This window comes from Falco punctatus, assembly GCF_963210335.1.
Source record: "Falco punctatus genome assembly, chromosome: 2".
In the NCBI taxonomy this organism is placed as follows: domain Eukaryota; kingdom Metazoa; phylum Chordata; class Aves; order Falconiformes; family Falconidae; genus Falco; species Falco punctatus.
The window spans coordinates 113,927,537-113,955,214 of record NC_137581.1 but is presented as its reverse complement, the minus strand read 5'-3'; the positions used below and the strand labels follow the sequence as shown (position 1 = coordinate 113,955,214).

At 54.2% G+C, this 27,678-nt stretch overlaps 1 protein-coding gene across 4 annotated transcripts in view; it reads left to right on the top strand.

The window, feature by feature from the left end:
• The first annotated feature begins 34 nt into the window (after positions 1-34).
• LOC308058573 (immunoglobulin superfamily member 2-like) overlaps positions 35-27,678 on the top strand; it is a 46,885-nt gene continuing 19,241 nt past the window's right edge. For 2 of the 4 annotated variants that reach the window (XM_080374532.1, XM_080374531.1), the window contains exons 1-7: positions 35-12,504; positions 13,660-14,037; positions 14,971-15,387; positions 18,344-18,724; positions 19,517-19,900; positions 20,840-21,244; positions 26,210-26,617. In XM_080374532.1, coding sequence (XP_080230658.1) covers positions 12,453-12,504; positions 13,660-14,037; positions 14,971-15,387; positions 18,344-18,724; positions 19,517-19,900; positions 20,840-21,244; positions 26,210-26,617 — 2,425 coding nt within the window. In that variant the 5' untranslated portion in view covers positions 35-12,452. Of the gene's footprint in view, positions 14,038-14,970; positions 15,388-18,343; positions 18,725-19,516; positions 19,901-20,839; positions 21,245-26,209; positions 26,618-27,678 lie in introns of all 4 variants that reach the window. The other 2 variants (XM_080374530.1, XM_080374529.1) reach the window with 1 other exon arrangement.

Here is a 27,678-nt window from a genome sequence, read left to right as displayed (position 1 = left end):
TTACAGTCCTGTTTCCAGCACTGTTTACCCTGTAAAATAAGCACGAACTCTATTTTACAGTAAGTTTGAACTATTTGCCCACCTTTGTGTGATGAATTGGGGAATGTAACTGTTTTCTGAGTCTGACCTGTTTCTATCCCACTGTAAATCAACCTTTTTGTTGGGGGAGTTTCTGATTACCTAGGGCTAGGAGTCACAGGAGTGTGTGTTTAATATCTGCTGTAAAACCTGGGCATTAGGTGTTGAATCTTCCTTGAACCCTTCCTGAGGTTTCTCGTTTTTCAAGGTACCAGGAAAAAATCGGTAATGTTGGAAGTAAACTTCCTGCTTACCTTACTGATGGCTGAATTTAAGATGTTTTCCCCCCAGCACCCGTGTAAGGACAGGGTGATAGCGCAGCGAGGAGGTGACCTGTTGTGGTTTAACCCCAGCCAGCAGCAAGCCACCACCCAGCCGCTCGCTCACTCCCCTCTGGTGGGATGGGGGAGAGAATCGGAAGGGTGAAAGTGAGAAAACTTTTGGGCTGAGATACACTTTAATAGGTAAAGCAACATCCCCGCGTGCCAGCAAACCGAACGAGGAATCCATTCACCAGTTCCCATGGGCAGGCAGGGGTCAACCCATCCCCAGGAGAGCAGCGCTGCAGCACGTGGTAAGGCAAACGCCATCACTGAACATCCCCCTCTCCTTCCTCCTTCCCTCAGGTGTATGTGCTGAGCATGATGCTGTGTGGGCTGGGATCCCCCCTGGGCCAGCTGGGGGCAGCTGTCCCGGCTGTGCCCCCTCCCAGCCCCTCGTGCCCCCCAGCCCGCTGGCTGCTGGGGTGGGGTGAGGGGCAGAGAAGCCCTTGGCTCTGTGCGAGCACCGCTCAGCAGTAACGAAACCAGCCCTGTGTTATCAACGCTGTTCCCAGCACAAACCCAAACCTGCCCCATACCAGCTATGAAGAAAATTAACTCTCTCCCAGCCAGAACCAGTACGCTTGCTTTCCAACCAGAAGTTGCTTCGGGCAGAGGTGGTTTTGGGAGGCCAAGACAGGCTTTGGCAAGGCAGGTTTGTGTTCAGACTGGTGCGTGCTCGGTCCGAGGTGGCTGCAGTGCAGGCCAGTTGACAGCAAAGCATGTACCTTTGGCTTCTTTCCAGACGGTGACGTTGCAGCTGACATGGAAAGATGTCCCCTGTAGAGCACGCTTACAGGAAGCTGGGAGGTGGCACCAAGCTGTAAGTTCTTAAGGCATGACAGAGACCATCCTCTGGGGTAGAAAAACATCATAAATGGTCTCTGATCCCTCAGCAGAGCCTCTGGAAGCTGTAGACGTTTAATGCATCTGTGAGTAAAGTGTGGCATGCTTGTGGGACAGCAGTTGTTGGCCTCTAGCTGTGCAGGTTATAGCTTACTGGTAAGTTTGGATTAGTTTTATGAAATCCTCTTGCCTCCCCCACCCTCCAGGGTGACCTGGATCTTAATACTGTTCTTGTAAGCATGCTAGGATTTTATCATAAAAAAAGAAAGCCAAAACTTGGAAGCCTGGAGATGAAGGGGGATACTTGCAAGTAACTGCCTGAGTGTTGCAGTGAATGACGGGAGTTACTGAGTCTCCAGCATCACCTTGTATCTGCTATGGGTTCAGCTCAGGTACCTGCCCATAGAGGTATCTAGCTGCCTACTGCCATAGAGGCAGCCTGAAAAGCACTTTTGTGCCAGAGCCTGAGAGGTCAGTGGTTTATGTAGCATCAGGCTCAGGCAATGTGCTCGGCGGCACGTGTTCTACGAGAGCCTAGCTGTGCTGCGATGGCTCTGGCTGACGGCCCTCTCAGATCAGAGCCAGTCCTAAAACCTCCGCAGGGCTGAAGCTGACTGGTGTTGAGTAGAATGCGTGAAAAGACCTGCCTGCTCTTTATCATGCGAAGGTAAAGCCAGGTCATGCAAATCTTCCGAGGAAATGTATGGCTTTTGCCTTTTCAGTGGGATCTTCTACATTTCTCATTGCAGGGGGCTGAGGTCTGCCCGGCAGGTATCGGGACAGATGGTGTTTCAAGGAAGAGCCTTTAGCAACTGATTGAAGCTGTGGGACACGCAAACTGAAGAAAAAGGCACCACTCATTCTTGTGCAAGGTAAATACACCTTAGATACAGCACGTAGCCTTCTATCAGTCAGCCCTTTGCCAGGCATCTCCTTCTGTTACTGTGGAAAACGGCATTAGGCTGTAGCCAGCAGATGATTGAGAGCTCCAGGGGAATGCCTGGGTTATTGAGGAAGCCAGGTTCAGCGGATTTCCAGGTCCCTCAGAAGAGCTGCCACAAAGACATGCTGTTCTCCTCTCCCTGGCAGCCGAGTTGCATTCCACAAAGTGCCAGAAGTGTAAGTGCATGTCTGCTTCCATCTCTGCCAAGGGGGTAGAAAGGCAAGACTTTCCAAAGCAGACTTTGTGAAAGCCAGTTAGTGTTATATCATGCTTTGTTCGTGTGGGATTTTACAAACTCCAGCATGTACCGGACCTTAGACTAGCCCACAGGCTTAGTCTGAGTACAGCTCTGCTGGCTTCAGAAGCGAACAGTGAAGCTGCAGATAGATGGACATGAAGTTCTGTTTCTTGTTGGCAGCTTAACCTGGCTTACGTCCTCTGTCTGGTTCCTTGTTTCTATGATCCTGCCAATGGTTTGGCATATTCAACAGATGGTAAGGAGTCTCGAAGATGCTAAATTCCCAAAATTCTCCTAAAGGGTGGGACTGGAGAGAAAGGAGGATGCCTCCAGAGCTGCTCCAGCAGAGCTAGCAATAGGAATGTACCAGTTACTGAGCATCCAAGAGCTCACAGAGGTGTCTGAGAGGACAGGACTGGTGTTGGCTTTGTGGCTTTTATTGCCTTTGTGCTGACTTTAGCTCGACAAAGGTGCTGGGCATGGTGTGCAATGGCTGGAATGCTGGGGCTACAGTAAACGGGGAAAATATCCGTGCTGCTCAGCATCTGCCTGGATATATGAAAGCTGTATGTGGCTACAGCCAAGCGCAGGTTCTGAATGCAAGTGGAGTGCTATAACCTCCCCTTTGGTGTTCACGTACATCCTCCTCCTTTCTGTCCCCAGCCTTGTTTGTTCATTCCTTTACTGTTTCGTTCCCTCTGCCTCCCTTCTTTTGGTTCCTGTTCTTCCCTTCAGGACTCTCTCCTCGCCTTTGTCTCTCTGCACCTCTAAGGGACCGTGCTCTTCTGTGCTCATCTCCCTGGGACAGAGTGGGGCTCTGTTGTGGCGTATCCTTGAATCATCTGCTGCGAGCTCAAGCTGCAGAGCTCCAGCCCAGTGCCCACTGCAGATCATCTGCAAGGCTGGCACCACACAGGCGCACACAAGTGTTTTGTAGTCTCATTCCTCACAAGGTCTCCAGACAATATGCCAGGACACTTCAGTGTTTCTGGTGGGGAAGTGACTCCAAAGAGATATTCACATTTCCTTTGCCAAAGCAGAAGGGAGAGATTTTCTTTCTGAATAAGATGTGTTTGGACTTCTTTCTCCTGAGCGGCTGCTTGCTGTCATAACACAAATGCTGCTCAGTGTCTGAGTTCCAGACAGGCAACCACTGTGCTGAGCATTGTACCTCGTACGAAGCAAAGTCATTTCTCACAATAACAATGATGGGATTCATCTGTAACACCCAGGCTAGCCACCCTGGCTTTGAGATAAATTACATCCTTTAGGTATCTATCTGACCTACTTGACACATGCATTTTAGAACAAGAACCAGAAGACACCCATTTCTCACCATTAGCTGTAAAGGAAAGTGCAGCTCACCTGAGACCTGAGAACTGGGCAAGACAAATGGATGAAAGCACTGGCCAGGCCAGTGGGGGCCGTGAGAAACAAGGTACTGGCAACTCCCTCTAGTGATGGGCTAGGGAGGGAGGAAGGAAGCCGCAGCAGATAGCTGCAGGCATCATTCAGCCAAGAGACAGACGATGGGTCCTCCAGATCTCTGTAACAACCATGCTCACGTAACTTACGGTTTTGTGAAAACAGTTCCAGGATGGATTTTAATGTCTATTTTTTCCACTTGTATAACATCTCTGCCTTTGCATAAGAATAGTCCTTGGATGACAGCTATGAGGATGGATCCAATCCACTCTAATTGTGATTTTTTATCCATCACAGGCTCCTTCCTAGCCTTCAGCCATGCACCTTTTCTTGCCATGTGACTTCTGGAGTCAATCAAGTCTCATACTGAGGTCCCTGGTGTGTTATCCACAGTGTCCAGCCCCTCTGAAGGTGTTTTTCCTAGTAGCAGTACCAACAGTGAGAGACCAGGCTTCTTGAAGTATTTAGAGCAAAATCGTTGCCATAAGGTGAGTCTTCTGGCAATTAAAAGGATAATGTAGCTTCCTACTTTATCAGATGTTTGGCCGCCTTCCACAGGGGCAGACCTTACCAGCTGTTTTCTGTCACTGCCCACTCTCTCCCCCCCCCCCCCCCCCCCCCTGCTAAGTCACTGTGGGGTGACAAGCATAGCCTCTTCCTCTAGCTCAGAAATGTCCATCTCTGATGATTCAGGGAGAGCCCCTTCAGCTCTGAGTGCCCTGCCTGGTAAAAGTATACATTTTCTTTAGAAATAAGATGTTAAGGTCCTTTTGAAGCTGATGGCGTTTCCTGCAGCCTTTCAGGTGTGTGCTAATGTGTCCTTGCCTGGTGGTGTTATCTTTGTCTTTCTCTCTTCCTTTTGTCTCCCATGGTCACCTGCATTCATCCAGAAAGGTCTCTGGTAAGTCCCTATTCATTAAATTCCCCTTCCTCGACCTGACTGTGTACAGTGTTAATAAGATGGCTCTCAGAACCCTTGGGCACAGCATTGCTGTGTTTAAAACCCTCCCTGACCTTGGGTCAGTGGTGGCAGCAGCATGTCACCTGAGTGTCACCTCTTCCCACCTTGACAGAGTCCCACATTTCAGTGCTGTGAGATGTCCCTGGGAATAGCAGGGGAGGTGCTGCAGGCTCTCTTAGGTGGAAGGTAGCTGCTGCTGTGTTGCAGTAATGGGCACATACTTTATCAAGCCCTTCAGTGGCAATGCTGAGGGAGGAGCTGCTTTCACACTGGGGCTGACAATCTGAGCACAAAGAAGTGAGATCTAATGTGTACATTTGCAATTCTTCCTGACATCTCTGTTTAATCAGAGCTGTGTACCCTGCAGGCTTTCACTGCAGCTCCTGCCTTTTGTTTGAAGGAAAATTTTTTGGCTTAGCGTAAATATCACTTAGCCTTTCTGTGACTATAGCCAAGACGTCCTCCTTTAGTGCGAATGGGGAGTACCAGCAGCAGGAGCATCAACAGTGTCTACACAGCATTCTGCTCTTGGGATGCTTCTGTGGCAATGAGGGCAACATGGGGTGGTGTTATCCAGAGTGCTCTACCCAAACCTGAAGGTGAGAGGGTAGCGTATAGCACCAGAGCATCTACAGCACAGCCAGGTACAGCTGACTGGTAGCTAAACACATCCAGACCACCAACCAGCGTGTTAAAACTGTTTTGAGTCAAGGTCCCCAGGCTGCATTTCTTTGGACATCTGCATATGTGTGCTTGGAGAGAAGCTTCATATTCACGGGTGAAGGATGCTTTAGGAGCTTCAAGAGGAACAGAAGCTGGCAATTCTGGGATTTTAAAAAGGGCTGCTCTGGTTCTGCTGTTGGACCTTGTGAAACCGCTGCTTTTCCTGTGATCTTGGAGGGAGGGGGGAAAGAGGGAGTTGGTTGGGGTAGACGAGTGAAGGCTTCCATGCTAGGTGAGCTGTAAGTGTAGTTCTGCCACTGCTACCTTGCTTTATCACTTCAGGAGCGTAGCTGCATATCACTCCCCTGTTGTTTGTAGTGCTGGGCATGCCACACTCCCCTGGTGCAGACCAGTGTCCTGGCTGGTAAGCATGGGACTTTCTGTCTACACAGGTGGCTTTCCCTGGGTAGCCCTTGTGCCACCCTGTGGGACCTGCAGCCTCTCCCTCTTCAGCTCCAGCCCCGCAGTTGCCTGCCTACAGCTCCTGGATGCTCTGCTCGCTGCAGTGGGGTCAGGGCAGGGGAAAATCCGTGCGCTTTGAGTCACACACTGCCATTGGAGGGGGGCACGTGCTTTCTGAAGGGCTTTGGAGACCCTCACCCACCTCTAGGATGGGGAAACACACATTTTGTGCATCTTCCACTCAGGCCTGTTAAGAGAGTACCTCCCTACTGCATCCACTGGCGCAGTGGGTTTGGCAGCTGGAGTTGTCATTTTTCCTAGCTTAGATGTATTTAACAATTGGCTGCAGCAGTGGCTGTTTAATTCCCTTGCTAACATTTCCAGGGCAGCTATTTAATTTATATATTTTTTTTAAACCCTCTTGCTTCTGAAAAATCCTGTAATCAAATCCAAGCTCTGTCAATCTAATTAGTTTTGAAGTGCAGCATCTCCATAACTTAGAGACCTAAATAAGCAGCTTAGTATTAAAACCTAGCTTCTCTCCCAATACATAATACTGTTCTGTATTCCCCAACAGAAGTTCCTACAGTTCCTACCGAACAACAGCCCACTGTGATTGCTCTCCCTCTTTCCCTCTCTTAACGTCCCTCCTCTCTTCCCCACCCTCTGCCCTTACCATGTCCATGGGGAACTGGAATGACCAGATGCAACCCTCCGCTCTGCTTCAAACAGTCTTTGATGATGCTGCTTGCTTAAAAGATGCTGATGCTGCTTTGAACACTGGCACGGAGAGGTTTGGGGATGGCACGTAGCCGTTCCTGGTGCCGTGCAGGAGCAGAGCTGGGCAGAGGGGCTGCACTTGCAGGTGTGGTGACATGTTTGGGCCCTGTGTGTGCTGCTGCAAGGGGATCACCGGGATTTATGGAGAAGCCAAGCCCTGCAGCCAGCGGAGCGTGGCCTGATGTGGAGCAGGAAAGGGCAGCTGCTGAGCAATGCCTCTTTGCTGAGGTCCTGCGCTGTTGTCTCCTTCCTGGGGTGCTGGGAGGAGATGAATTAGCTCTCTTGGTGCAGCATCCCTCCTGGTCCCCAGCAGCATGTTGTCCCTCTGAGCTTTCTGCTGCCTGCAGTAAAGGTGAGGTGTCCAGTAGATTTATGTCAGAAAGGCACTGTTGGCGCAAACTACAAACACTCATGGAGCTATGGCCGTAGAGAATTGAGGCTTTTCAGCCCTTTTGTGTAAGTAGACGATTTTTTTTTTTTTAAAAAGAGGGGGTTGGCCACAACTATTGAGCACTTTTTATTAGGAAAAGATACGTGGCATGTAGCTCAGGCTCTGCTTGTGTTCCACTGGCAGCACAGATTCAGAACCACTGTGTCTGCCCACTGCTATGGCATTCAAGCAGGAACAACCCATCCCCCTTTCCTGAAGGACTTTGGTGTCTCTGCAGTGCCCTAGCCATTTTTGTTCTTGTTTGATATTTTTGCAGTAAAAATGATGGTGCAAACACCAGTTCACCAAAGAAGTGCCATGGGTGTTCTCCTAGGCTGGCCTTAGCAGCTCACTACTAAGAGCAGCCAGAGCCCTAGAAAGCTGCAGCTGCTCAGGACAGGTGGGACGGGTGTTTCTCAGCTTCCCAGACTGTTCCGTTCTTAGATTTCAATTATGCTCTTTTAAAAATTGTTTCAGTTTCTGTACCAGTTACATTGTGTTTTCCAGTGCAAAACAATCGCAACAGCCTTTCCGTGCTGCTGTGCATGTTGCTTATGAAGACCCTGTCCTTGCCATGCATTGGAGCCATGTCCCACAAGAGCCGAGGACACGCAGGATTTGAGTAAGAGAAGCAGTCCTTCCCGCCACCGTGAGAAAAGGTTGCTATTTTCTTCTTCTTTGTTAAACTTCCCCCTGTTTTCGTGACTGACTGGTTTCCCTGGGACTGGCACGTGGTTTGGTTCAGCAGCACAGCAGTGGGGAGATCTTTATCCACCATGATCTCGCTCGGCTCCAAGAGCCCAAGGTAAAAGCCCATGTAGCTGCGAGGCAAGCTCCCAGCAAAGCAAGCCTGGCTCCAGCAGGAGCTGGAGGATTTGGGCATTTGTGCTCCGTCAGGAGGTTTCTGCCCACGAGAGCGTGCCCGGGGGATCGCCGCTGAGCCGGCCGGCCTTGGGGAAGCCAGGCAGCGGCTGGCTCCCACTCTGTAATTGGGGAAGTAACCAGCTGCCTTTGATGTCTGAGCCGGGCTGAGAAAACCTGACGGCAGACTTCAAAGTCTGTTGCACCAGCTCCCCTGATTATCTGTAGGCTTCTGGCACATCCCCCAAGACTGCCAGATTATCCCGGCTAATGCTGTGCTCTTCTCCGCATCCCCCCGCCCTGCCTGGCGCCAGCCCCTTGCTTTCGAGGCTGCATCCCCCATCCCTCCCTGTCCTTTTGCCCCTCCCCGGTCATCACTGTTGGTATGTGGCAATGGCATTTCTGGGTGGGGGCTGTGGCTCCTGAGATCTGTGGAGCAAAGGCAGAGGAAGCATTTTTGGAGAGCTTGCCTATAGCCGGCACCCCTGGGCAGTGTTCCCTCGCCCGGTTTGGTCGCCAGAGCAGCCCAAAACGCAGGGAGCTGCGGGCGGCTGCCCTTCGCAAGGCACCGAGGTCTTTACAGCCAAGCAGGCGCCGCGTGCCCTTCCCCTCCAAAAAGGCTCTGGGGAGCAAGGCTCCCGTCCACGCTGCTCCAGGACAGGTGGCACAAACTGAGGGGTGAGGAGGGGCTGGGAGAAGAGGGCTGCGTTGGCTTTGCCCCCTTCAGCCTCTCCTCTGGGACCTTGCTGCTCCAACTAGTCTCTAGCTCCTTTGCCACCCGTGCTTCGGTGCTCGGGGAGCCCCAGGGTGCTCGTCTGTGAGTGGAGATGCAGAGGGCAGGTCATTACTCGGGGCTGGCTCAGATGGGGTGAGGGGTGATGGTAGAGCCACGGGGCTGAGCAGAGGCCCCAGAGCTTGCGGGTCTTCCAGAGCCGTTTGTTTTCACCTGGGATGTTGCATAGCAATGCTAAAAGCTCATGGGGGAACCCTTCCTTTTAATAGCTAGGGTTTTTTTCTCCCAGAGCAAGCAACGTTGGCAGTGGCTGAAAACCCTTCCTGTGCAAAGCCAGATTTGCCCAAGCCATGGTTTGAGGTCTGGTTTCCTTTGGAAGGTGGGGTTCGTTGCCACTTTTCAGAAGGTGGGGTAGGCTGAGTCCCCTGCTGCGGTGGGTAGAAGCCAGCAGCAATTGCCGTGGCTGCAGGCAGAGGAAAGCACAGCCCCTGTCCTGGTTTCAGCTGCCCTAAGCCCAGGCACCCAAATGGGGTGAGGGAGCTCCTGGGGAACCATATAGCCAGACGGGGGATCTGAGCTGCAGCCTGTCCTCTATACTTGCCTAATTGCTTTTGGGTCTCAGCACTCTGTTCCCCCTGAAAACCAACACTGACCATGGGGTCACCTCCTTCATCCTCAACAGCTTCTTCCACAGCATTTCTACCCTGCCGCAGGAGTGATCTTGCCTGATTCCCATTCCACCCCATGCTCCTTGCAGTGTGCAAGGGGAGTGTCTGGTCAGCACTTGCCTGTCTGGGAGGTTTCCAAGTCACCATGGATGTTGCAGATCGCTGCTGTGCTCTTTTAGGTAGAATCTAACTTCACCCTGGCTGCATTTGGCTTGGTAAAACTTTTCATGCTGCATTTTTGGTGCTCCTTTTCTGGAAAGCTTTGGCCCAAAGTGGCTAGCAGCATCCAAAAAGGGTGCCTGCAAAGACATCCAGGGAGGCAGGAGCAAGGAGAATGGGTATGGAGGCGTGCAATTAAAGATGGTCATCACCTGCCTGAAAGCCAAAGCCAGTGCTGTGGGTGACCTGACCTCTAACCTTGTGCTCTGGAGTGGTACTCTGCTGGGGTGCACTGAGGTGACCCTGCTGCGCAGGTGCTGGCAGTAGTGAGGCTGTGCCAAGGGCTAGAGATCAATAGCATTTAATGCCTGTGGTCCTGGTACAGCACTTCAGCTCACCAAGTCAGGTGCACGGGCACATGTACTGCCTGGCTTAGAGGAGGCAAGTCCTCTGCTCCTTACAGGTATGGACAGGGACCCTTTGTGCTATCCAAGAAGGGTATTTCCCCCTCACTTCCCATCTGGTGCCATCTCCAGGAAAGAAGGCTAAGGTGATCTTTCTCCCCATGGATTTGGCTTCCCTGGTGTGATTGCTAATGGTAACGCCGTCTTTGTAAAGGATTCTCTGATACTCTTCCTCTACCCTGCCTTGCGTGGTTAATAGCCCTGCCTTATGTCTTGTTGCACTTATTTCCCAGGGAAGGAAAGAGTAAGTTTAAGACTGCGCAGTCCCAGGGAGAAGGAGCTGATGGTTTTGTCCATAGAGCATCGTCATTGCTAGTGATGGGGCTGGGCCAGGCAATCCTATTCTCCCCGGCTCCTCTGTTGCAAATGTGAACAGCGACTCATGCATCATTAGAGTTGCAAGCTTGGAGTTAAACTGTACCCATGTCTGTGTTTATCTGCACACTGACTGTCGGAAGCTTACGGAGTTTGAACTCCAAGTCTCCTTTCCATTTGCTCTGTCACTGTAGCAGAGATGCTTTTCCCTCCTCCGAAGTGGTAAGCAGGTCAGCTTGCTGTCAGCAGGATCATCCCTGGGGCACTGCTGGCAGTGGGTTGCTCTTGGAAAGCAATCCTCTTCATCCCTTTCCTTCCTTGCAGCCGGGAACAGAAGCCGACCACACAGTTATTATGGCTGTGTGCTTGGCTGTGTCCTGCTGCCATAGGATGCAGGCTTTTCCCACCAACGGCTCTGCTGGGGCACTCCACCACTTGCAAGCCTCTGCTGTATCTGCTCACCTCCTTTGAGGAGCCAGCGCATGGGTTTCAGCCCTGCGTTGCCCCCTCTTCGCTCAAAACAGGTGCTGCTCCGCTGCTCCATTTCATTGCAGCAAGGTGGGGGGTGGCAGGGGACAGGTGAGATCCTGCAGGGACCTCCCTGCCTGCTGCAACAGCCCATCTCCCTGGGTTGGATTTGGCTTTCTGGAGAGCTGCGCGGTGCCGTGGGAGCCGCACGCACAGCGTGGTGAGGAGCTGGGTAATGGAGGCACGAGCTTTGCAATGAGGAGCCTCTGCCTCTACCTCCCAGCCCCTCAGGCTTTCATGTGAATCAGTTTATTAAATGGGGAGAGGAGGGACCTCATGTTTGCTTTGGTTTGTTACATGAATCTCATTCCCTCTAGGAGTCCTATGGGATTAAGCAAAAGGACTTGTTTTACAGTTGGTTTTTCCTTGTGAATCCCTGAGCTAATTTAGATATTCAGTCGTTGCCCCAGCAGCATGGCAGGAGCAGCGTGACTCGGGGGTAAATGTCTTGTGCTGCCATCCTTTCTGGGAAAAAAAAAATATAATCAACCAACTAAAAAAAAAACAACCCACAATCTAAACAACCCCCCAGAAAATCCCAAATAAAACCTTTTAAAGAGTGTCCCTGGTTTAAGCCCCTTGCTGATGTTTGGCTGCATGCCTAGAGGCTGGGTTTTTCCTGCCTGGGATGTGCCCATCAGTCTCCCACTGTGTCCCTGGCACCTGCTGGGCAGGAGCAGCAACATACCCCAGGCCCTGCAGTGCTGACGGGCGCGATGCCACGTGGCAGCCGATGCCCCCCCAGCACTTGTCTCGGGCTGTGCCAGCAGCCTCCTGGCCTCAGCCCCCCCAGCGCAGCTCCCCGGGGTCCCACCACCCCTGCGAGCGGTGCGGATCTGGGATCCCCTGCACCCAGGTGCCAGCCCATGGGATGCGCTTACAGGAGAGCGTTCCTGGACCATTTCTGGCTGTGTGGTGATCCTTTGAGAACTGATAAGCTGGCTGGGCTGGTTGTCACAAAAGAGCCTCCTGCCCATGTTGCCAATGGGCTGGCTGGGGGGATGTACTGTGGGAGAGACATCTCACTTGGGGTGCCCCACTGCACCCCAAGGCAGAGCTTAGTCCGCTGTCCTTGGGGAGCATTGTGCCATCCCACCCTGTACCCGAGGCATCACGCTGCTGTCTGCAGCTATGGAAAACAAATAGCTGGAGGGGGCTTCAGCCCTGGAAATCTGCCTCCATCCCTCCCCGGGGTCTGGCCCCTTGCCCCCTGCTAACAGCCATTCCGTGCAACCGAGTGGGAGTCGCGAGGTGGAGGATTAGCCCGTGAGCTGCAGTCGGACAGCACAACTACAGCTGGCAGTGCCGGGCACCTGGCAGGCACACCGTGGCAGCAGGGGCCTTGGTCATCACCGTTGCCCAGGTGGTGTGGGGCCAGGGTGACGGCTGTCACCTCCCAGAGACGTCCTGCTTTGCTGTCGCACCCCGCTCTCCAGCCTCTCCCCGTCATTTCTAAGCAGCGGAAACCACCAGCACCAGGCAGCTTCCTCCCAGCCACTTTCAAAAACAGCCGTCACCATCGCCCGCGAGAGCTTTCCACCACTCCTCTGGAAGAGGACGCAAGCGGAGCTGTTCGCCATGGGCCTGGTGCGCTGCCTGGCGGGTGCCTTCCTCTTCTTCCTCCTCCTGGGTGAGTGCCCTGCCTGGTCGTGGGGGCTTTCCTGGGGCAGGTGAGGGGGGAAATAAGGCACCCCCTTGGTGCGGACCGGACCTTTGCAGGCAGGTGGCTCAGCAGGGTGCCTGGCGTAGTCCCTGTCGCCAGTGCTGCTCTGGCTTGGTGGCCCTGGGAAGAAGTGCTGCTGCATGTTCTCCTTTCAGCACCGTGGTTTCACTTGAAAGCATTTGCCTAGATGGACCCTGGCAGGGCTTCAGTGAGGGGACGTGCACACCCCTGCTGCATGGCTGCTGGGGGTGCAGAGAGGGTTACCTCCTCCCCCGTTCCCTTGAGAGGGGGTTTCTGAGGGTTTCTTAGGCTGTGCTGCCACCAGCTCTTTTCCCTGGCCTGGTCTTCATGCTTGATTCTTGACCCAGTGCTGATGTCCTCTGGGTGTTTTGCTCAGTGTGCATGCTGGGCACCAGAACAGAGTGTCACCACTGCGAGCTCTGTGTGAGGGGAGGGTGCACAGGTGGCCATCACCTCCCCAAACCCTCTGCAGGCAGAAACAGAGGGAGTCCTTGATGCCTCCCGGTGCCTCCTGCCTTCAGAGGAGCTCTCGCTGGCATCCTTCTCCCACACTCTCCCTGGTTTCTGTCCATGGAGCACCTCTGCAGCACCCAGCCTGCTGGTTCCCTCCGCGGTCCCTTGTCCCATTGCTTCTGCACTGCACCTCCTTCTCTGGTAGTGGTCAGCTCTGGCACCTGCTCTCCCCATCCAGCTTGTGCAGGACCTCAGTGCTTGGCCCTCTTAATTTTAGCACACCACAAGCTTCCTCCAGTGATCTCAGCCTGCTTGCTGCTGCCTCTGAACAGCTGGCTGAGAGATATTTCCAGCTATGAACAGGCTTGACAGCCCTGTGGCTATGATGTTCTGGTCTCTGTCGTGTGACCCCTAGTTGTTCTAGGAGACAAGAAAGTTTGCAGATCTGTTGTTACAGGACTTCTTCTTACGATTGCAAGGGGTGTGAAGTCCCTCGGACTTTGTGCTTCAAAAAAATGAGACTGCCCAGCAATTCTTTTCAGTATTATGTTGCAGTCCTGTGCACACCCAGACCCGCTGCCATGTTGGGTGTGCAGCCCTTGGGTACCATATACCCCTGCAAACGCCACGCGTGCTGTTTGCCGGCAGGTCGGAGCGCTGGCCAGCGGGTGGTGGCTGTTCAGAAGGGACCCCTCTACCGCGTGAGGGGGTCCCACGTCACGCTGTGGTGCAAGGTGAGCGGCTACCAGGGCCCGACAGAGCAGAACTTCCAGTGGTCCATCTACCTGCCCTCGGCCCCTGAGTGGGAGGTGCAGATCGTCAGCACCATCGACCCCTCCTTCCCCTACGCCATTTACACCCAGCGTGTGCACAGCCGGGGGATCTACGTGGAGCGGGTGCAGGGGGACGCCGTCCTGCTGCACATCACCGAGCTGCAGGACCAGGATGCCGGGGAGTACGAGTGCCACACGCCCAACACCGACGAGAGGTACTTTGGGAGTTACAGCGCCAAAACCAACCTCTCAGGTGGGTTCTGAAGGAAAGCCCCGCTCCCCGCCGGGCAAGACACAGGCAGGTTTCCACTGCCCCTGCCTTTGCGCTGGGGAGAAGTGCATGTCTCTGGGTCTCTGGCAGAGGGGCAGCTGAGGAAGGGAGTGATCAGTGGGACCACTGAGCACAAATTATCCCTCTCTCCCCACTGTGGGGTTGCTATCCTCCCCCTGGGTGGCCAAGGTAGGGGGATGCCCAAATGTCCCCTTGCAGGTTGCTGTGGCGGTTGCCTCCCAGCCAGGGCAAGGGAAGGGAGAGGAAGCCCCTGCTGTCCCATGGCCCGGCTGTAACTTCAGCTCCTGATGCAGCCACAGCATTTCACAGCTAAGCGCTTAGGTGGGCAGGAGCTCTGGGGCTCTGTGCATTAGCTCTTCGTGTCCTCTCAGGTCAGGGTGTGGGGCTTGACGCGAGCGGGATACCCACCGACAGAGGGAGGTAGCAGCTCCTGCTGAGCGCTGGGAGAGGGAAGGCAATGGGATGGAGAGGGAGAGGGAAAGGCCCTCCTGTGAGCCCACCGAGTCTACATGCTGGTATGGTACTTCCACTTGGATTTCACCCATTTCCTCCTTTATCCCAGCGTTGTACCAGCCTGCGCTTGGGAGCACGGGGCGCCGGACATTCACTTCCTTGGGGCTGCCTAATTAATACTGCCCGTAGTTTGACTGAACAGGGTACTGCAGAGGGATTCACTGCACTTTCTCCCCTGCTGAGGTTTTAACCACTGCTTCACACCTTGACGTAGGCTGATGGAAGCCTTGTCTATCAGCAACAAAAGCAATTTCTCCTATGCTGTCAGATCCCTTAGGGCCTGGCCACAGTTTTGTAGTGGCCAGCAGGCTGCCCATCGAGGCCAAGAGACTTTTTTTTTCCTGTGACCAGCTGTTCTCTGTGTTTCTCCCCCATGCTCAGTGATTGCAGACACCCTCACAGCTTCCATGGTGGCCCAGGTCCTCACCCGCTCTGAAGGGGATGTGGTGGAACTCACCTGTGAGGTGTCCAAGTCCACTGCCCAGCACACGCATCTCTCTGTTGGCTGGTACCATCTTCAGGGAGCAGGAGAGCACCATGCCGAGGAGGTCCTCACGCTCTCCAAGGACTTTGTCTTGAGGCCAGGGTCCTCTTACACGCGCAGGTTTCTGGCAGGGGATGTGCGGCTGAACAAGGTTGGGAACACCACGTACAAGCTTTTCATCGGTGGAGTGGAGCCATCCGACCAGGGACAGCTGTACTGCGAGGCAGCTGAGTGGATTGAGGATCCTGATGGAACGTGGGAGGTCATCTCCCGCAAGCAAACAGGGAGGACGTTGCTGGTGGTCATAAGCCAGGGTAAGGTCCTTGCAAACTCACATGTTGGCTCCAACTCCTTTGTGCATTCAAAGCTTTATAGCAGCAGCCTTCAGTGGCCTTCACCTGCATCTGCTGCAGCCCAGGGACCCACTGGTGGGTCCAGCCACCTCCAACTGGGCACTGAGGGCCGTGGCAGCTCCTGGTTCAGGACCTGTGGTGCTTCTCACTTTTGAGGTTCACACAGCTGAACCTCTAGTGCCAGCGGCGATCGTGCAACCTTGTGTGCCCACGCGAGGTGTTAGCGTAGAGAGCAGTGTGTGCCCACAGCAGCCTGGCTCCTTGGCAGCGTTAAACTCCAGTGCGCAGAAAACGGTGTTGTTAGACTGCCTCGAGGGTCTCGTGGCCTCAAAAACTGAAGTACACAACAGTCAGCTGCCCATCGTGGTGCCACGGGGATGTGCTGCATGTGCTGAGCAGCTCTAGTGTCTGCTGGAGGTGGCTTATCTGTCCATGCTCTCACCAGTCTGATGGTTTCCAGAGCATCGTATTGGGTATTTAGAAGGAGGGGACAGACCTACTGCTATGTATGAGATGGATTAAAATAGGAAAGTTCGAAAACCAGCCCCTTGCCAGAGTTGCCTACTCCCCTCCTCTCTGCCCAGCAGCTTCCCATGGCTCCTGGATCTGCAAGCTCTGCATCGCCTCACCCAGGAGCGGTGGGAAGACTCCACTGTCCCCAGTACCCTGGGAATCTTGTAGAACTGTGTATTTGCTGCCACTCCTCTGAGTATCCTGTCTGCCATCTCTCTTGCCACAAGCCCCTTCCTGGCTGCGGTCCCTTGGCCTGCTCTTCCCTCGGCTGTGTGTGGGTGGCCATGCCCAAGGGAATGGAAAATCTCTCTTTCCCACCAGTAACTTTTACCTCAAAGCAGCCAAGACAAGGCTGCCTCTAGCTGATGCCTTTTAATATATGCAGTAGTGTGCAGTAAAATGGGAGCAAGTCTGTCACTGACAGCCCGTCTGGGGAGGTGGTGTATCCTGTCCGCACACCTGAGCGTGGATGGAGGAGGCTGCAGAGCTGGGGTGGTGAGGGGAACTGGTGTCTCACGGGGGAGGGTGCTGAGTCAGAGCAGAAAACCAAAGAAACAGATGGGTAAGGACCAAGCGCCCCGTGTGTGGCTCAGAGGGGCAAGATATCAGGGGGAGATAGTGGGAAGTGTGGTCTCCCACTGTCACAGCCTGCTTCCTGAAATTTGGCAGACTGGCAAAGCTTTGTTCCTCTTACTACGCACCGTTTGCAGCAATGGCTTTCCATGTCTACTGCTGCCTGGTGAGCAACGGCAGTAGGCACGCTTCCCTGCATCTGCTTGTTTAAGAGGATTCATCATGACCTGTCACTTTGGGTACCGGTGCCACAGGATCATTTAGAAATAAGAAAACTTTGTCAGAGTTTAGTGTTTGCCCTGTGGTAGCTGTTAAGGGTAGAAAGTGGGTGATGGTGGTAAGAGGATAATACAGTGGTTGTATTAGAGCTGCTGGTACTGCCAGGGGGAAACAGCAGCGGGTGTACAAACCCTCCATCACATCTGCAGGGCTGGGGTCTCCTTCCAGTCCCCTGTGGGAGAGCCTGGGCTGCAGGGCTGAGCACCCCATCACACTGGGAGCCAGCGACCACTCTGACCATGGCTAACTGCTCCATCAGTTTCTATAAACTCTCCAGCAAGTATTTGGGAATGCCAAACGTATCTGCAGTGGCTGGGATTCCTGTTTGCAAACTGTTTATGAACCTGTGCTTAAAGTCACACGGTACTCTGCTTCTGATGAATTATTCAAGCCCTTCCAGTGGCAGTCTGGGAGCTGCTCTGTTTTACCTCCAAACTACAGCACACAGCCTTGCCTCTGTTGTTGGACATGGGGGGCACCGCGGCGACCCAAGGAGATGGAGTGGGGTGAGCCAGGGTCCCTGTCCAGGGAGTTGGGGCTCAGCCCTGCCTCCTGTTTTTTGGCCATGCTGCTGTCGTGTGGGGTCATGGCTCAGCGTTTTGGGGCAGCCTGCAGCCAGTCTCCAGCCAGGCTGATGCCAAAACCCAGGGGTATTAGCAGCAGAGGCTTTGAATGCCCTGCAAGGAGGGTAAATCATACCATAGCACCCAGAGACAGGGTCCTTACCTCAGGTGTGGCTGACCGCCCAAGAGGGTCTGCCACGGGGAAGATGGCTTCGTGCTTGGTGGCAGGCACCTACCCTCTTTGCTCAGCAACTGCTGCTAGTTGGTACAAGGGGCAGGATAGGGACTAGGAGATGATCTCCACCACCTCTAGCTCCCCTCTGACCTCCCCGTGCTGTGACAAGTCTCGAAGTGTCTGCTTTCTGTAGGAACTAGCCCAACTTGGAGAGCATCTCTTGCCCAACATCCCGCAGCAGGCAGTGAGGGCTGCAGCGTGTGGGACCAGCAGCATCAGATTCGGGCAAGCCGCTTGCACGCCAGCCCTCCGTGCGCTTTCTCCCACTGCAGACAGCAGAGCTAAAACCACCACCGAGTGATAAAGCCTCTTTGTGCCTCTTTCTGCCTTAAGGGATATTTGTTATATGAAGCAGAACAGCTCCAGGAGGCCAGACAGAGCAGCCCCCTGCAAAAGCCGATGCCTCTGGGCCAGGGCAGCCCTCGGTTCGGATGCCTGAGCCGAGGGGGGGGGCTGTGGCCCGTGGCCATCCCGGCGAGTGCTCTGCCTTGGGGGGGTAGCCACCCCGAAGTGCGGAGTGCAGCTCCTCACAGCTCTGCTGCTTCCTCCATCTGCGACTGCTGGTTACCGCCTGGAGCTGACAACCATGTCCCATGAGCAAAATTTTTCATCCAGATCACTTTTTCCAGTGAAAGAAAAAGTTTCAGCAGCGGATTCCCTCCCGTTTCCCTCCGCACAGCCATCAGTGCTGCCGGGCGGGAGGGAAGCGTGGGCAGGGCCACCCAACACCCTCTTTGCTTTTCATTACCCGCAGGCAGAGACCTCTCCGTGGGCATCGCTGCTGCTGAAAGCTCCCTTTCTGAAGGTGACACCTTGCAGCTACATTGCATGGTGGGAGCCCAGAAGAGCAGCAGCAGGCACTTCCAAGTGCTTTGGCTCCTCAACGGCATGGAAGTGGTCAGGGTTGACCCCCATGGGGTATTGTTTTGGGAGGAAGAATACGAGGAGAGAGCCAAGCTGGGGCAGCTCCGAGCATTCAAGGAAAGCAACGCTGTTTACATCCTCACCATCTACGAGGTCAGGCTGAAGGACAACGGTACCTACCGCTGCTCTGTTTCAGAGGTGAAGACTGGAGACTTTTACAGCATCCAAACCAACCAGTCATCAGGCATCCAAGTTGATGTGAAGCCAATAGGTTAGTAAATCCTAATGGTTGTTCTTCTGGGTAAAGCCTGTGGTGAACCTGGCTGGGGAACGCTGCAAGTCCAGCCTCACCTTGTTTGCAGCCAGAGCACAAATGTGCTGTAGATTTTGGTACATAATCTTGAGAAAAGTACTCGCTCTGACAAATATTAGCGTGACAGATGCAGCAACTGTCAACACAGTGTAAAACTTTAGCTCAGTCTCTTTGCAATGATTTTGGGGCAAATAGGTGGAGTTCTGGGGAGGTGGGGCCCTCCAGTGTCTTTGGTACAGTAAATTGTGAGCAACGCTTGTCGCTGTTCCTGAGGATCACAGCATGTCCCAGCAGAACTGGACTTCTGGACAGGGGGTGAGCACTGCCATTTCTATCAGGGTGCTCTCCATGTTTTGGAGGGATGATTTGTGAGAAACCACTCTAACAAAGATGTGTAGGAGACCCTTGGTTTCCTTGTGGTAGCTTGATAATGCCTATTCTGATGCAGCAGGAGCTGTCTGTTTGGGCTCTATTTCTTAAGTATTTCTTTATGTAACCATGTCCCAGGAAAGACATTAAAGAAGACAAAAAAAAAAAAAAAAAAAAAAAAACAAACAACCCAAAAAAACCACCAAACCACAAAGCTCTCTCCAAAGTTATAAGAAAAGGTTGGTTGAAAATTTCAGACCATTCCTTTCCTTTTCCAATGTCAAGGCTTTTATCTAGTCTCTCTCTTTAATGCCGTAAATCTCTGGCTTTCTCTGAGGAGCACAACAATGTCCCCTCCCACGCAGTAACTGTTGTTTGCAGAGAGCCAGATGCGCCTGTCCGTGTCCACCAGCACACCACAGGTCATGGCAGGAGATGCCTTGATCCTCCTTTGTGAGGTGCAAGGAGCGTCCAGCCCTGTGTCTGTGCAGTGGTGGCACCTGCCACCGAAGCACCCGGGTCCCCAGGTGCTGGTGGCCACCATGGAGCAGGACGGCACCCTGATCCTGGGCAGCACCTACCGGGATGGCAGGACTCGGGGGAGGCTCCGGCTGGAGAAGGCGAGCTCCGGTGTTTTCACCCTGGTGATCCCCCACACGTTGGACGAGGGTGACGGCGGGCGGTATGGGTGCAAAGCGACGGAGTGGTCCCAAGGCCGGAGCTGGACAGAGGAGGGGGAGACAGCAGTGACAGTCAGCTCCATGGGTGAGTTGAGCCACCTGTTTGTGGGCTTTGAGGCTGGGCATGCTGGAGGCAAGGCTGGAGAAGCAGGAGGATACATGGGTAGGACAGAGCCCTGCTGTGCCCTGAGCTCTGCTGCTGCTGCAGGGTGACCTGGGGCTGATGGCTTGACCCTGGAGCGCTTCAGTTTCCCCATTTCTAGCAGGGTGCTTGGTCCTCTGTGAGATATTTGGGGGGAGACAAGTGGAACACAACGGCTAAAATGCCCAGAGACCTGAAAGGCAGTGGCTTGCTCAGCAGGTCCTTCTGACCTTCTCCTTAACTTGAAATACAAAATACCTGTTCTCACGGCATACTTACAGTGATTAAGCTCGACAAAGGCACTTGCTGAGTCCTGCGGTGACCTTTGTCAGAGATGCACCACTGGTGCTGGCACCTGATTGCTCCTTCTGCCTGAGAACAGCCCACCTCCCCACCATGGCATGCCCCCCTCTTTCCTCCTTTGATTGCTGGAAGGGGCGCGTTTACGGAGAGGCAGCTTTTGGCTGTGACTTAAGGTGTTTTGCCTTTCTTGTTGCTGGGCTGGGTGCCATAGACCACTGGTTGGACCACAGGAGCATTTTGGCTTTTGCGGAGGGTGGAAAGAAGCAGCAAACAGGGCAGCAGCAGAGGATCCCTGTCTGCCTGCCGGGGGAGGGACACACACTGGGGACCCTGGAAGAGAGGGGACTCAGGGTTGCCTGGGGGGCTGGGAGAGCAGGGGTGGCAAGGGAGGAGAGGGCCAGGGACCTCGTGGGGCTGGAAGAGTGCAGTGTGACTCGGGGGAGAGTGGCAGGGCTGCTGGCTGCCGTGGAGCTGCAGTGGCTGGGGCAGAGGGGACGATGCTGTGCGGGAAGGGTGGCAGTGAGGTGGCATGGGGCAGGACTTCTCTCCCGGTGCCAAGGGCTCTCTCCTCCTGGGCAGGTCTCGGTCTGCATGCCATGCTGAGAAGCCGAAATGCCATTGTCAGATATGGGCAGAATTTGGAACTCGTCTGCCAAGTGAGCGCCAGCTACACCCTCGAGGACGTGCCGGTGTCCGTGGGGTGGTTTTTCCAGCCCAGCCTACCCAGTTACCACCACTACGAGCTGGTCCGGGTCTTTCCCAACGGCACCATGGCCTGGGGAGCAGCACAGCTGCGCTTCCAGGGAAAAGCCCAGCTGACGAAGGCTGCCACATCCTTCAGCCTGTGCGTGCGTGATGCCATGGCTGCCAATGAGGGGACGTACCAGTGTGAAGTGGAGGTCTGGAGAAGGAACACCCTACCGCTGGGGCAGCCAGTAGCCACCACCAGGTCCAATGCTGTGGGAATAAAGGTGGTGCTGCCAGGTAAGCAGCTCCATGGGTGCTTCTTCAGCAAAGGTCTCTCCTTCTGCAACTTTAAATTCATCAAATGTGACCAGGAGCAACCAAGACCACTGATGGTTGGGGTGTCTCCCAGCGGGGTCACCTCCTAGGGCTGCACAAGAGGGTGCCGCCTGTCCTGTTTCTTCCTTAGCATCCACAGTTCCAGGTAACACTCCTGGAGGCAAATTTGGTCTTGGGGAGTGGCAACATCTGTTTGTTTGCAGATTATGCCAAGCATATAGGAATCAGCCTTGCCACTAGGATTTTAAGCCTTGTTTCTTGGAAGAAGTAGTCTTCTCTGCAAGGAGTCCAGTTGAATGCTGGGGGTGCGAGGTGCCCCCTATGGTGTGGGCTTCTGGGGGGTTGGAGGGTGGTGGAGAGAGGCCAGCCTCTGAAACTGGTGCTGGGATAAGTCTGTGTCCCTCTGAGCTTCCCACGGTGTATTCAAGGTGTGCTGAGGCAGCACCGGGGAGCTGTGCCGGGCTGGGAGCCAGCACTGAGCTGCAAGGTGCTGGGGCGCTGGGTGGAGGTACCCCCCCTCCCAGGCACGGGGGGGCTGGACAGCCAGCAGCCCGGCGCAGGGTTCCCTTTTATGGCCACCTCTGCAGGCAGGGTCCATGCTGCCACCGTGCCTGCCAGCATCGTGCAGGGAGTCTCATCCTCTTATGGAAGAGAGATAATTGCAAATACACTGCAGCCCCCCGCCAGCCCGCCCCGCGCCTGCTCCCTGCCACCCCTGGCAGCAGCTCGCTGTTGGCTTGCTCCTGGCTGAGACTGCTGGAGGAGCTCAAGTGGTTGTCCTGGCCAAAACCTCGGAGCCTGTCAAGGCAGTCGTGAGAATACAAGCATGCCCTCCCCCTCCCCGCCCCCCCTCTTTGTGTCTGTTCTGCCAGCAAAGGAGAGTTCTTGTTCTCATGCGTTAAGTGCTCCTTCCTCTAATGCTTGGATTTTTGGGATCACAACCCATTGAACTGAAATTATGCATTTTCTGTGGTTTTTAACACGTGGGTTTGCTGTAGTGTAAGCTGATAGAATTCCTTCCCTGTTGGGGCTCATTTTCATGGTCTCTTCCTCCTCCTGCGCTGCTGCTCTCCTTGCCCCTGCGGAGCTGGGTGCGGGGCCACCCAGTGTTACCCCTGAGCTGCAGTCAGCAGGGCAGGGGGGCTGCTGCAGGGTGGTACTGAGACGAGGGGTGACAACAGACAGCGTCTGGTAGTGTATGCTGGTAGTGTAAATGGCATAAAGATGACCAGATGTAATTGTAGAGCGTCTACGTAGAGGAGATGGTAGCAGTGGGGCAGTGAGATGCTATGATTTGGCTCCAAATATATTGCAGCTGTTAGTGGGTACTGTGATGCTGTGAAGATGGTGGGAACTGGGAGGGGGCAATGCACAGTGGGAGGTGGCTGCTGGCCCTAGCACCGTCTCTTTCAAAGGTAGCATGAGCCAGCAAAGGATGTTTGGGAAGGTAGAGAAGTAAGTCTAGGAAAGAAGCCGGCTCTAGCAGCAATGGGATGAGGCGAAGCTGCAGAAAATGAAGCTGCAAATCATGAAAATCCCCAGCCTATTTCTTCAAATATAAAATTGTGTAGCTGGAGGTACATGCAGAGATACTGGGGTTCTTGACTTTTGCTTTGGCACCTTGTTTACCACTTGATGCGAGTTGGTGCTTTAGGAGTTTCAGTGCCACTGTGGATCTGGCCTGCAGCTTCAGACCAGAGCAACATGCGTGAAAGGTCTTAACCGGAGGGGAAAGAGGACAGGTCTTTTCCATTTCTGACTTCTGAGGTAGTTCAGCATCTGGCTTTTGGTGGGGTACCGTAATTAGTGCCCTGATGTTGCCCAGCTTTATCAGCGATGCTCCTGAGCATCAGCATCACCACCATTGGAAGCATCAGCCTGTCAGTGCAGCCACCTGCGGTGGGTTCCCCCTGCTCTGGAGCGAGCTGGCAGGGGCTTTGCACCGGCCACCCCTCTCGCATGGGCTGCTGCAGCCACCATGCCCTCCTGCATGCTCTGCTGCTCCTGGGCCGGGCAGAAAGCAAGGTGTCAGCCAGCAGGGTTCACAGCGAGAGGCTCAGCTCGGTTAATTAAATTGAAAATGAAAAGGAAAACAGCACCGTGGCCTTCTGTGCCAAAGGAACAGGCAGGCAGGTGCTCTGGCCTTTTCAGTAATTGATCTTTAGCAGAGGACACCTAGAGCTGAAACAAAGGGGCTTTGCTGCAAGCGCTGTTCTTCCTCTTGAGGTGATCTCCAAGAGCCTAACAGCATTTTTTCTCATCAAAATCCAGCGCTCGCAGCAGCGGCTCCCGGGGCTCCTCTCTGAGCTCTAGCAGCTTTTGCTTCTCTGGAGTGTTTTCTGCCCTGGTGGGGCATAGCCTGGGGATACCACCCCCACCCCCCAGCCCTGGGCAGGTTGCTGTTGCCTGTGCTGGCAGCACCTCTGGGTTTGGGGCCAGGTCCTGGGCTTTACCCACCTGCCCCCGACTGCAGCAGCACTGCCAGGAGGAGCTCGCTTGGAAGGAGGCGGCATTTTTGGTCCAGCATGGCCCCATAGCTGGCTTTCCTGAAGCTTTTTTTTGCCTGGGGGAGGTGGCAGGGCTGCTTGCAGGCATGCTCTTGCTGGCAGCTGCAGCTGGGGGAAGGCACATCCATGTGTCTGTCATGAGAAGGCCGTCCCTGATGTCCACCACCTCCCCTTGCCCTGCCGGCTGCTCTCCTGTAGCCTTTGAAACAGAAGCGAAGTCTCCAGTAGAAATACCTGGGTGTATTTTTGCTTTCTCTTTGGCAGAGTTCACTTGTGGGTCCCTGAATAAAGCTCCTGGACTCGAGCAGGCTGGCTGAGTGATACTCCTCTGCACTCAGCCATTGAAGTGAAGAACCAAGTGTCTTATTTTTCCCAGTGTGATCAGTTCCCCTGTCACAGAAGTACAGGGTGGCCGAGGTTGGCAGGGACTTCTGGAGGTCAGCTGGTCCGACTCCCTGCTCAAGCAGGGCCACCTAGAGCAGGTTGCCCAGGACCATCTCCAGATGGCTTTTCAGTATCTCCAGTGTCCCCCTCTGAAGATTTGTCCTTCCTTGGCTCTGGGCTGGGTATGCTTCCAAGTGCTGAAGCTGGAAGTCATCAACTTGCATCTGGTTCCTAAGTGCGCTCAAGTCTGCTTGATCTCTGCGTGTGTGGCTCTGATGAATTTGCACAGTTTCTTAATTAGGGTGATTGCTTTCCTGTCTCTTCTTCTTCTTGCCCATACCTGTTTCTTCAGAGCAGAGCGAACGTGCACTGTGAAATGCAGGACAGCACTTTGTTGATCCCTTGGGAGCAGCCACCTCCCAGACCTCCCGGTGAATGCTGCTGCTGAAATCCTCACCGCTGAGGTGAGGCAGTGAAGAGACACCGGGGCTGGTGCAAGCCCTGCTGTGGAGGAAACTCTTGACCTTTTGGTGAAAATGTGTCTGTCTGCAGTGTGGAGAGAAGCAGGAGGAAAAGCAATAGGGTGCAAGGAGAAAAGAGCAGCATAAATGAGCACGAGCATGGAGATTTTGTTGGGAAATTTGGGATGGAGACAGAGGCAACGCACAGGGGTGTCAAGAGCCATCAGCTGGGATATTTTGCATCAATTGGTCTCAAGAGAGACAGTGATGGCCTCTGAAGTGGACTGCTTGAGTTTCAAGAAGAAATGCTTGCAGGAAAGGGAAACGTGTGGGCTTTCTCCTGCAGTATCCCTCTTCCCCGCAGCCCCTGAGGCACAAACCGCAGCACTCTGCCGGTCCACGGGTCCTCTCCATAACCTGCCCCCGTCACATCCCCTGGGGGGGTGCAGTGGAGGAGAGCACCCTGCTGACCCTGCAGCCACAGGCAGGGAGCTGCGATCTTCTGTGGAGGCATCTCAGGCCGTTCCCGAGCCAGCACCAGGGCTGAGCTTAGGAGCTTAGGGGAACTGGGTTGCTCCGAGCCTCAGCAGCACAGGGCATCCCACCACTGAGCTTGCGTGCGAGGAAAGGCTGAGAGTGGAAACTCAGCCTGCGGTCCTTTAAAACCCTGACGGCATCTCCTGCTGAGTAATTTCTGCCCACCCACGGGTAGATATCTGTTCGTGCTCCTTCCCCTGGCTGCTGGCCCCATCTGACGGAGGTGGTGTCTCAGCGCGGAGGGGAGGGCTGAGGGAAAGTGCAGGCGGTTGGAGGCCCTTCAGAGAGACCGGTTTGCAGCCTTTCCGCTGCTAGAGGAGAAGGAGAGGTGCCAGCAACAGGTGATGTGCGGCAGGAAGGGGGGGGGTCCCTCAAACCAGGAGGAGCACAGGTGGATTAGGAGTGACCAGGTACCCTGCCGAGGGGCAGAGCTGCAGGCAGCACCGCAGCTTGCCTCTCCCGCGCTGCGCAGCGCTACATGGAACAATTGCTGGGTATAATCACAGCAGGTGCTCAGGACAGTGTTACGTGGTGTCGGGTTGATTAACCACAGCAAACACTCGAGAGGGTGTCTTACTGAAACCCACACAGGCTCCGTAGTTCCTCTGAGATAAGGCACTTGTTCACAGTCTCCAAAGCTGTGGGCAAGTGTTGTTGCTAATGTGTGAGCCTGCTGAGAGAAGCAGTGGTAGACAGACACGTTTGCTTCAGACAGAGGCTTTGCCTCCAAACTCTGACACAGCAGCTGCCTCCATCCCCCCCGTTCCTGCCCTGTGGTCCCCCAGGTGCCTCCTTTGCTACTCCCCAGCCCAGCAGCACCCAGTGACTCCCTGCCACAGTTCAAGTGTGTGGATTTGCTCTTTCCTTCCTTCCCCCACCCCCTGCTCCAGCATCCCCTAATGGCTCTCTGTCCTCTGAGCACCCTCTTCCTCCCTTCTCTTTCAGCTGGTGTCTCAGACCAGCCTTATTCCTGTCCTTGCCAGCATCCCTGCACTGGCAGCTGCAGCCGGCGTGATTTTGTTATTTCTCCATTTTAGAAAGCAAGCTTCGGGTAGCCACAAAAGAGAGCTCTCTGGAGGTCGCCGGCGGTGCTGACACAGCCATTGAGTGCAGGATTGTATCTGCCCGGAATAATTCTCAGTTCACCATTACCTGGTACCTCCTACCTCCTCCTCTGGCAAATGCAAGCCCCCTGCAAATCGTAAGGGCCAACTACAGCAGCATGCTGGAATACGGGGCTGAGTACAGCTCTCCTCCACAAAAGTCCAGGTTCCTGAGCCAGAGGGTGTCCAGGAACATTTTCTGGCTGCAGATACTCTCTGCAAAACCCAGGGACCAGGGTAGGTACTACTGTGTGGTAGAGGAATGGCTCTGGCTGGTGGACGGCTGGTACAAACTTGGAGAGGCAGCATCGGGAGGGACCACGCTGGAGTTCAAGCTCCCAGGTGAGCAGGTTGTTATCTCTTGTACAGATGCTGCTGGAGAAGGTTCGATCTGTTTATGACAGGGCCCCTGCCAGGCCTCTCCTAAGCTGGCAGGGCTTAGGAGAAGCAGTGTCTTCTGTGCTGGATCTGAGACTCAGGGATGAAGGAGGTGTCAGTGCCTCTCAAAGGGAAATAGGGAAACTAGGAGGATTTACCACATCCTCCCAAACCAACCAAGCTGTTTGCTTCATAACAGAGTGAATCATGGCATTTTCTTTTCCCTCCAACACATGGTGTTCTTGGTTGGTTGTACAGTGCTGTGAACAGGGAAGAAGCCCTTTCCTGGTGCTCCTGAGCATCCTTAAAGAAGACACTCAGTTTTCCTTACCCTGTGGCACATTGCTGCTGAGAACAAAGCTGCAGGCTCAGCTGCTCCCACCTTGGGCACTGCACTGCTGGGGTGCATGGTGGGCATCCCTGGCTCAGTTCTTCCCTCTCTCAGCCTCACTTGGTTTATGGATTGCAGCCCTAAACAAAGTGGATCAGAGAATTCCAGCTTCCTAAATAGCTTTTGGTCCAAAAGATGCCTTATCTCTTAACTTGGATGAGGTGGGAAGTATTGCAGCAGAGGGCTGTGGACAGGGGGCAGAGATAGAACTGCAGAGTCATTTACGTTGGAAAAGACCTTTAAGATCACGTCCAACCGTTAACCCAGGACTGCCAAGTTACACCACTAAACCATGTCCCTAAGCACCGCATCTACATGGTTTTTGAACACCTCCAGGATAGTGATTCCACCACCTCCCTGGGCAGCCTGTTCCAACGCTTGGCCACCGTGAAGAAATTTTTCCCAATACCCAATCTAAACCTCCCCTGGTGCAACTTGAGGCCATTTCATCTTGTCCTGTCACTTGTTACCTGGGAGAAGAGACCGACCCCCCCTGCCTACAGCCCCTGTCAGGCAGTTGTAGAGAGTAATAAGGTCCCCCCTGAGTCTTCTTTTCTCCAGGCTGAACAACCCCCATGATGATCAGACTGGGGGGAAAAGAACCCCTGGGAGAATGAGTCACAGGAGCAAGGTG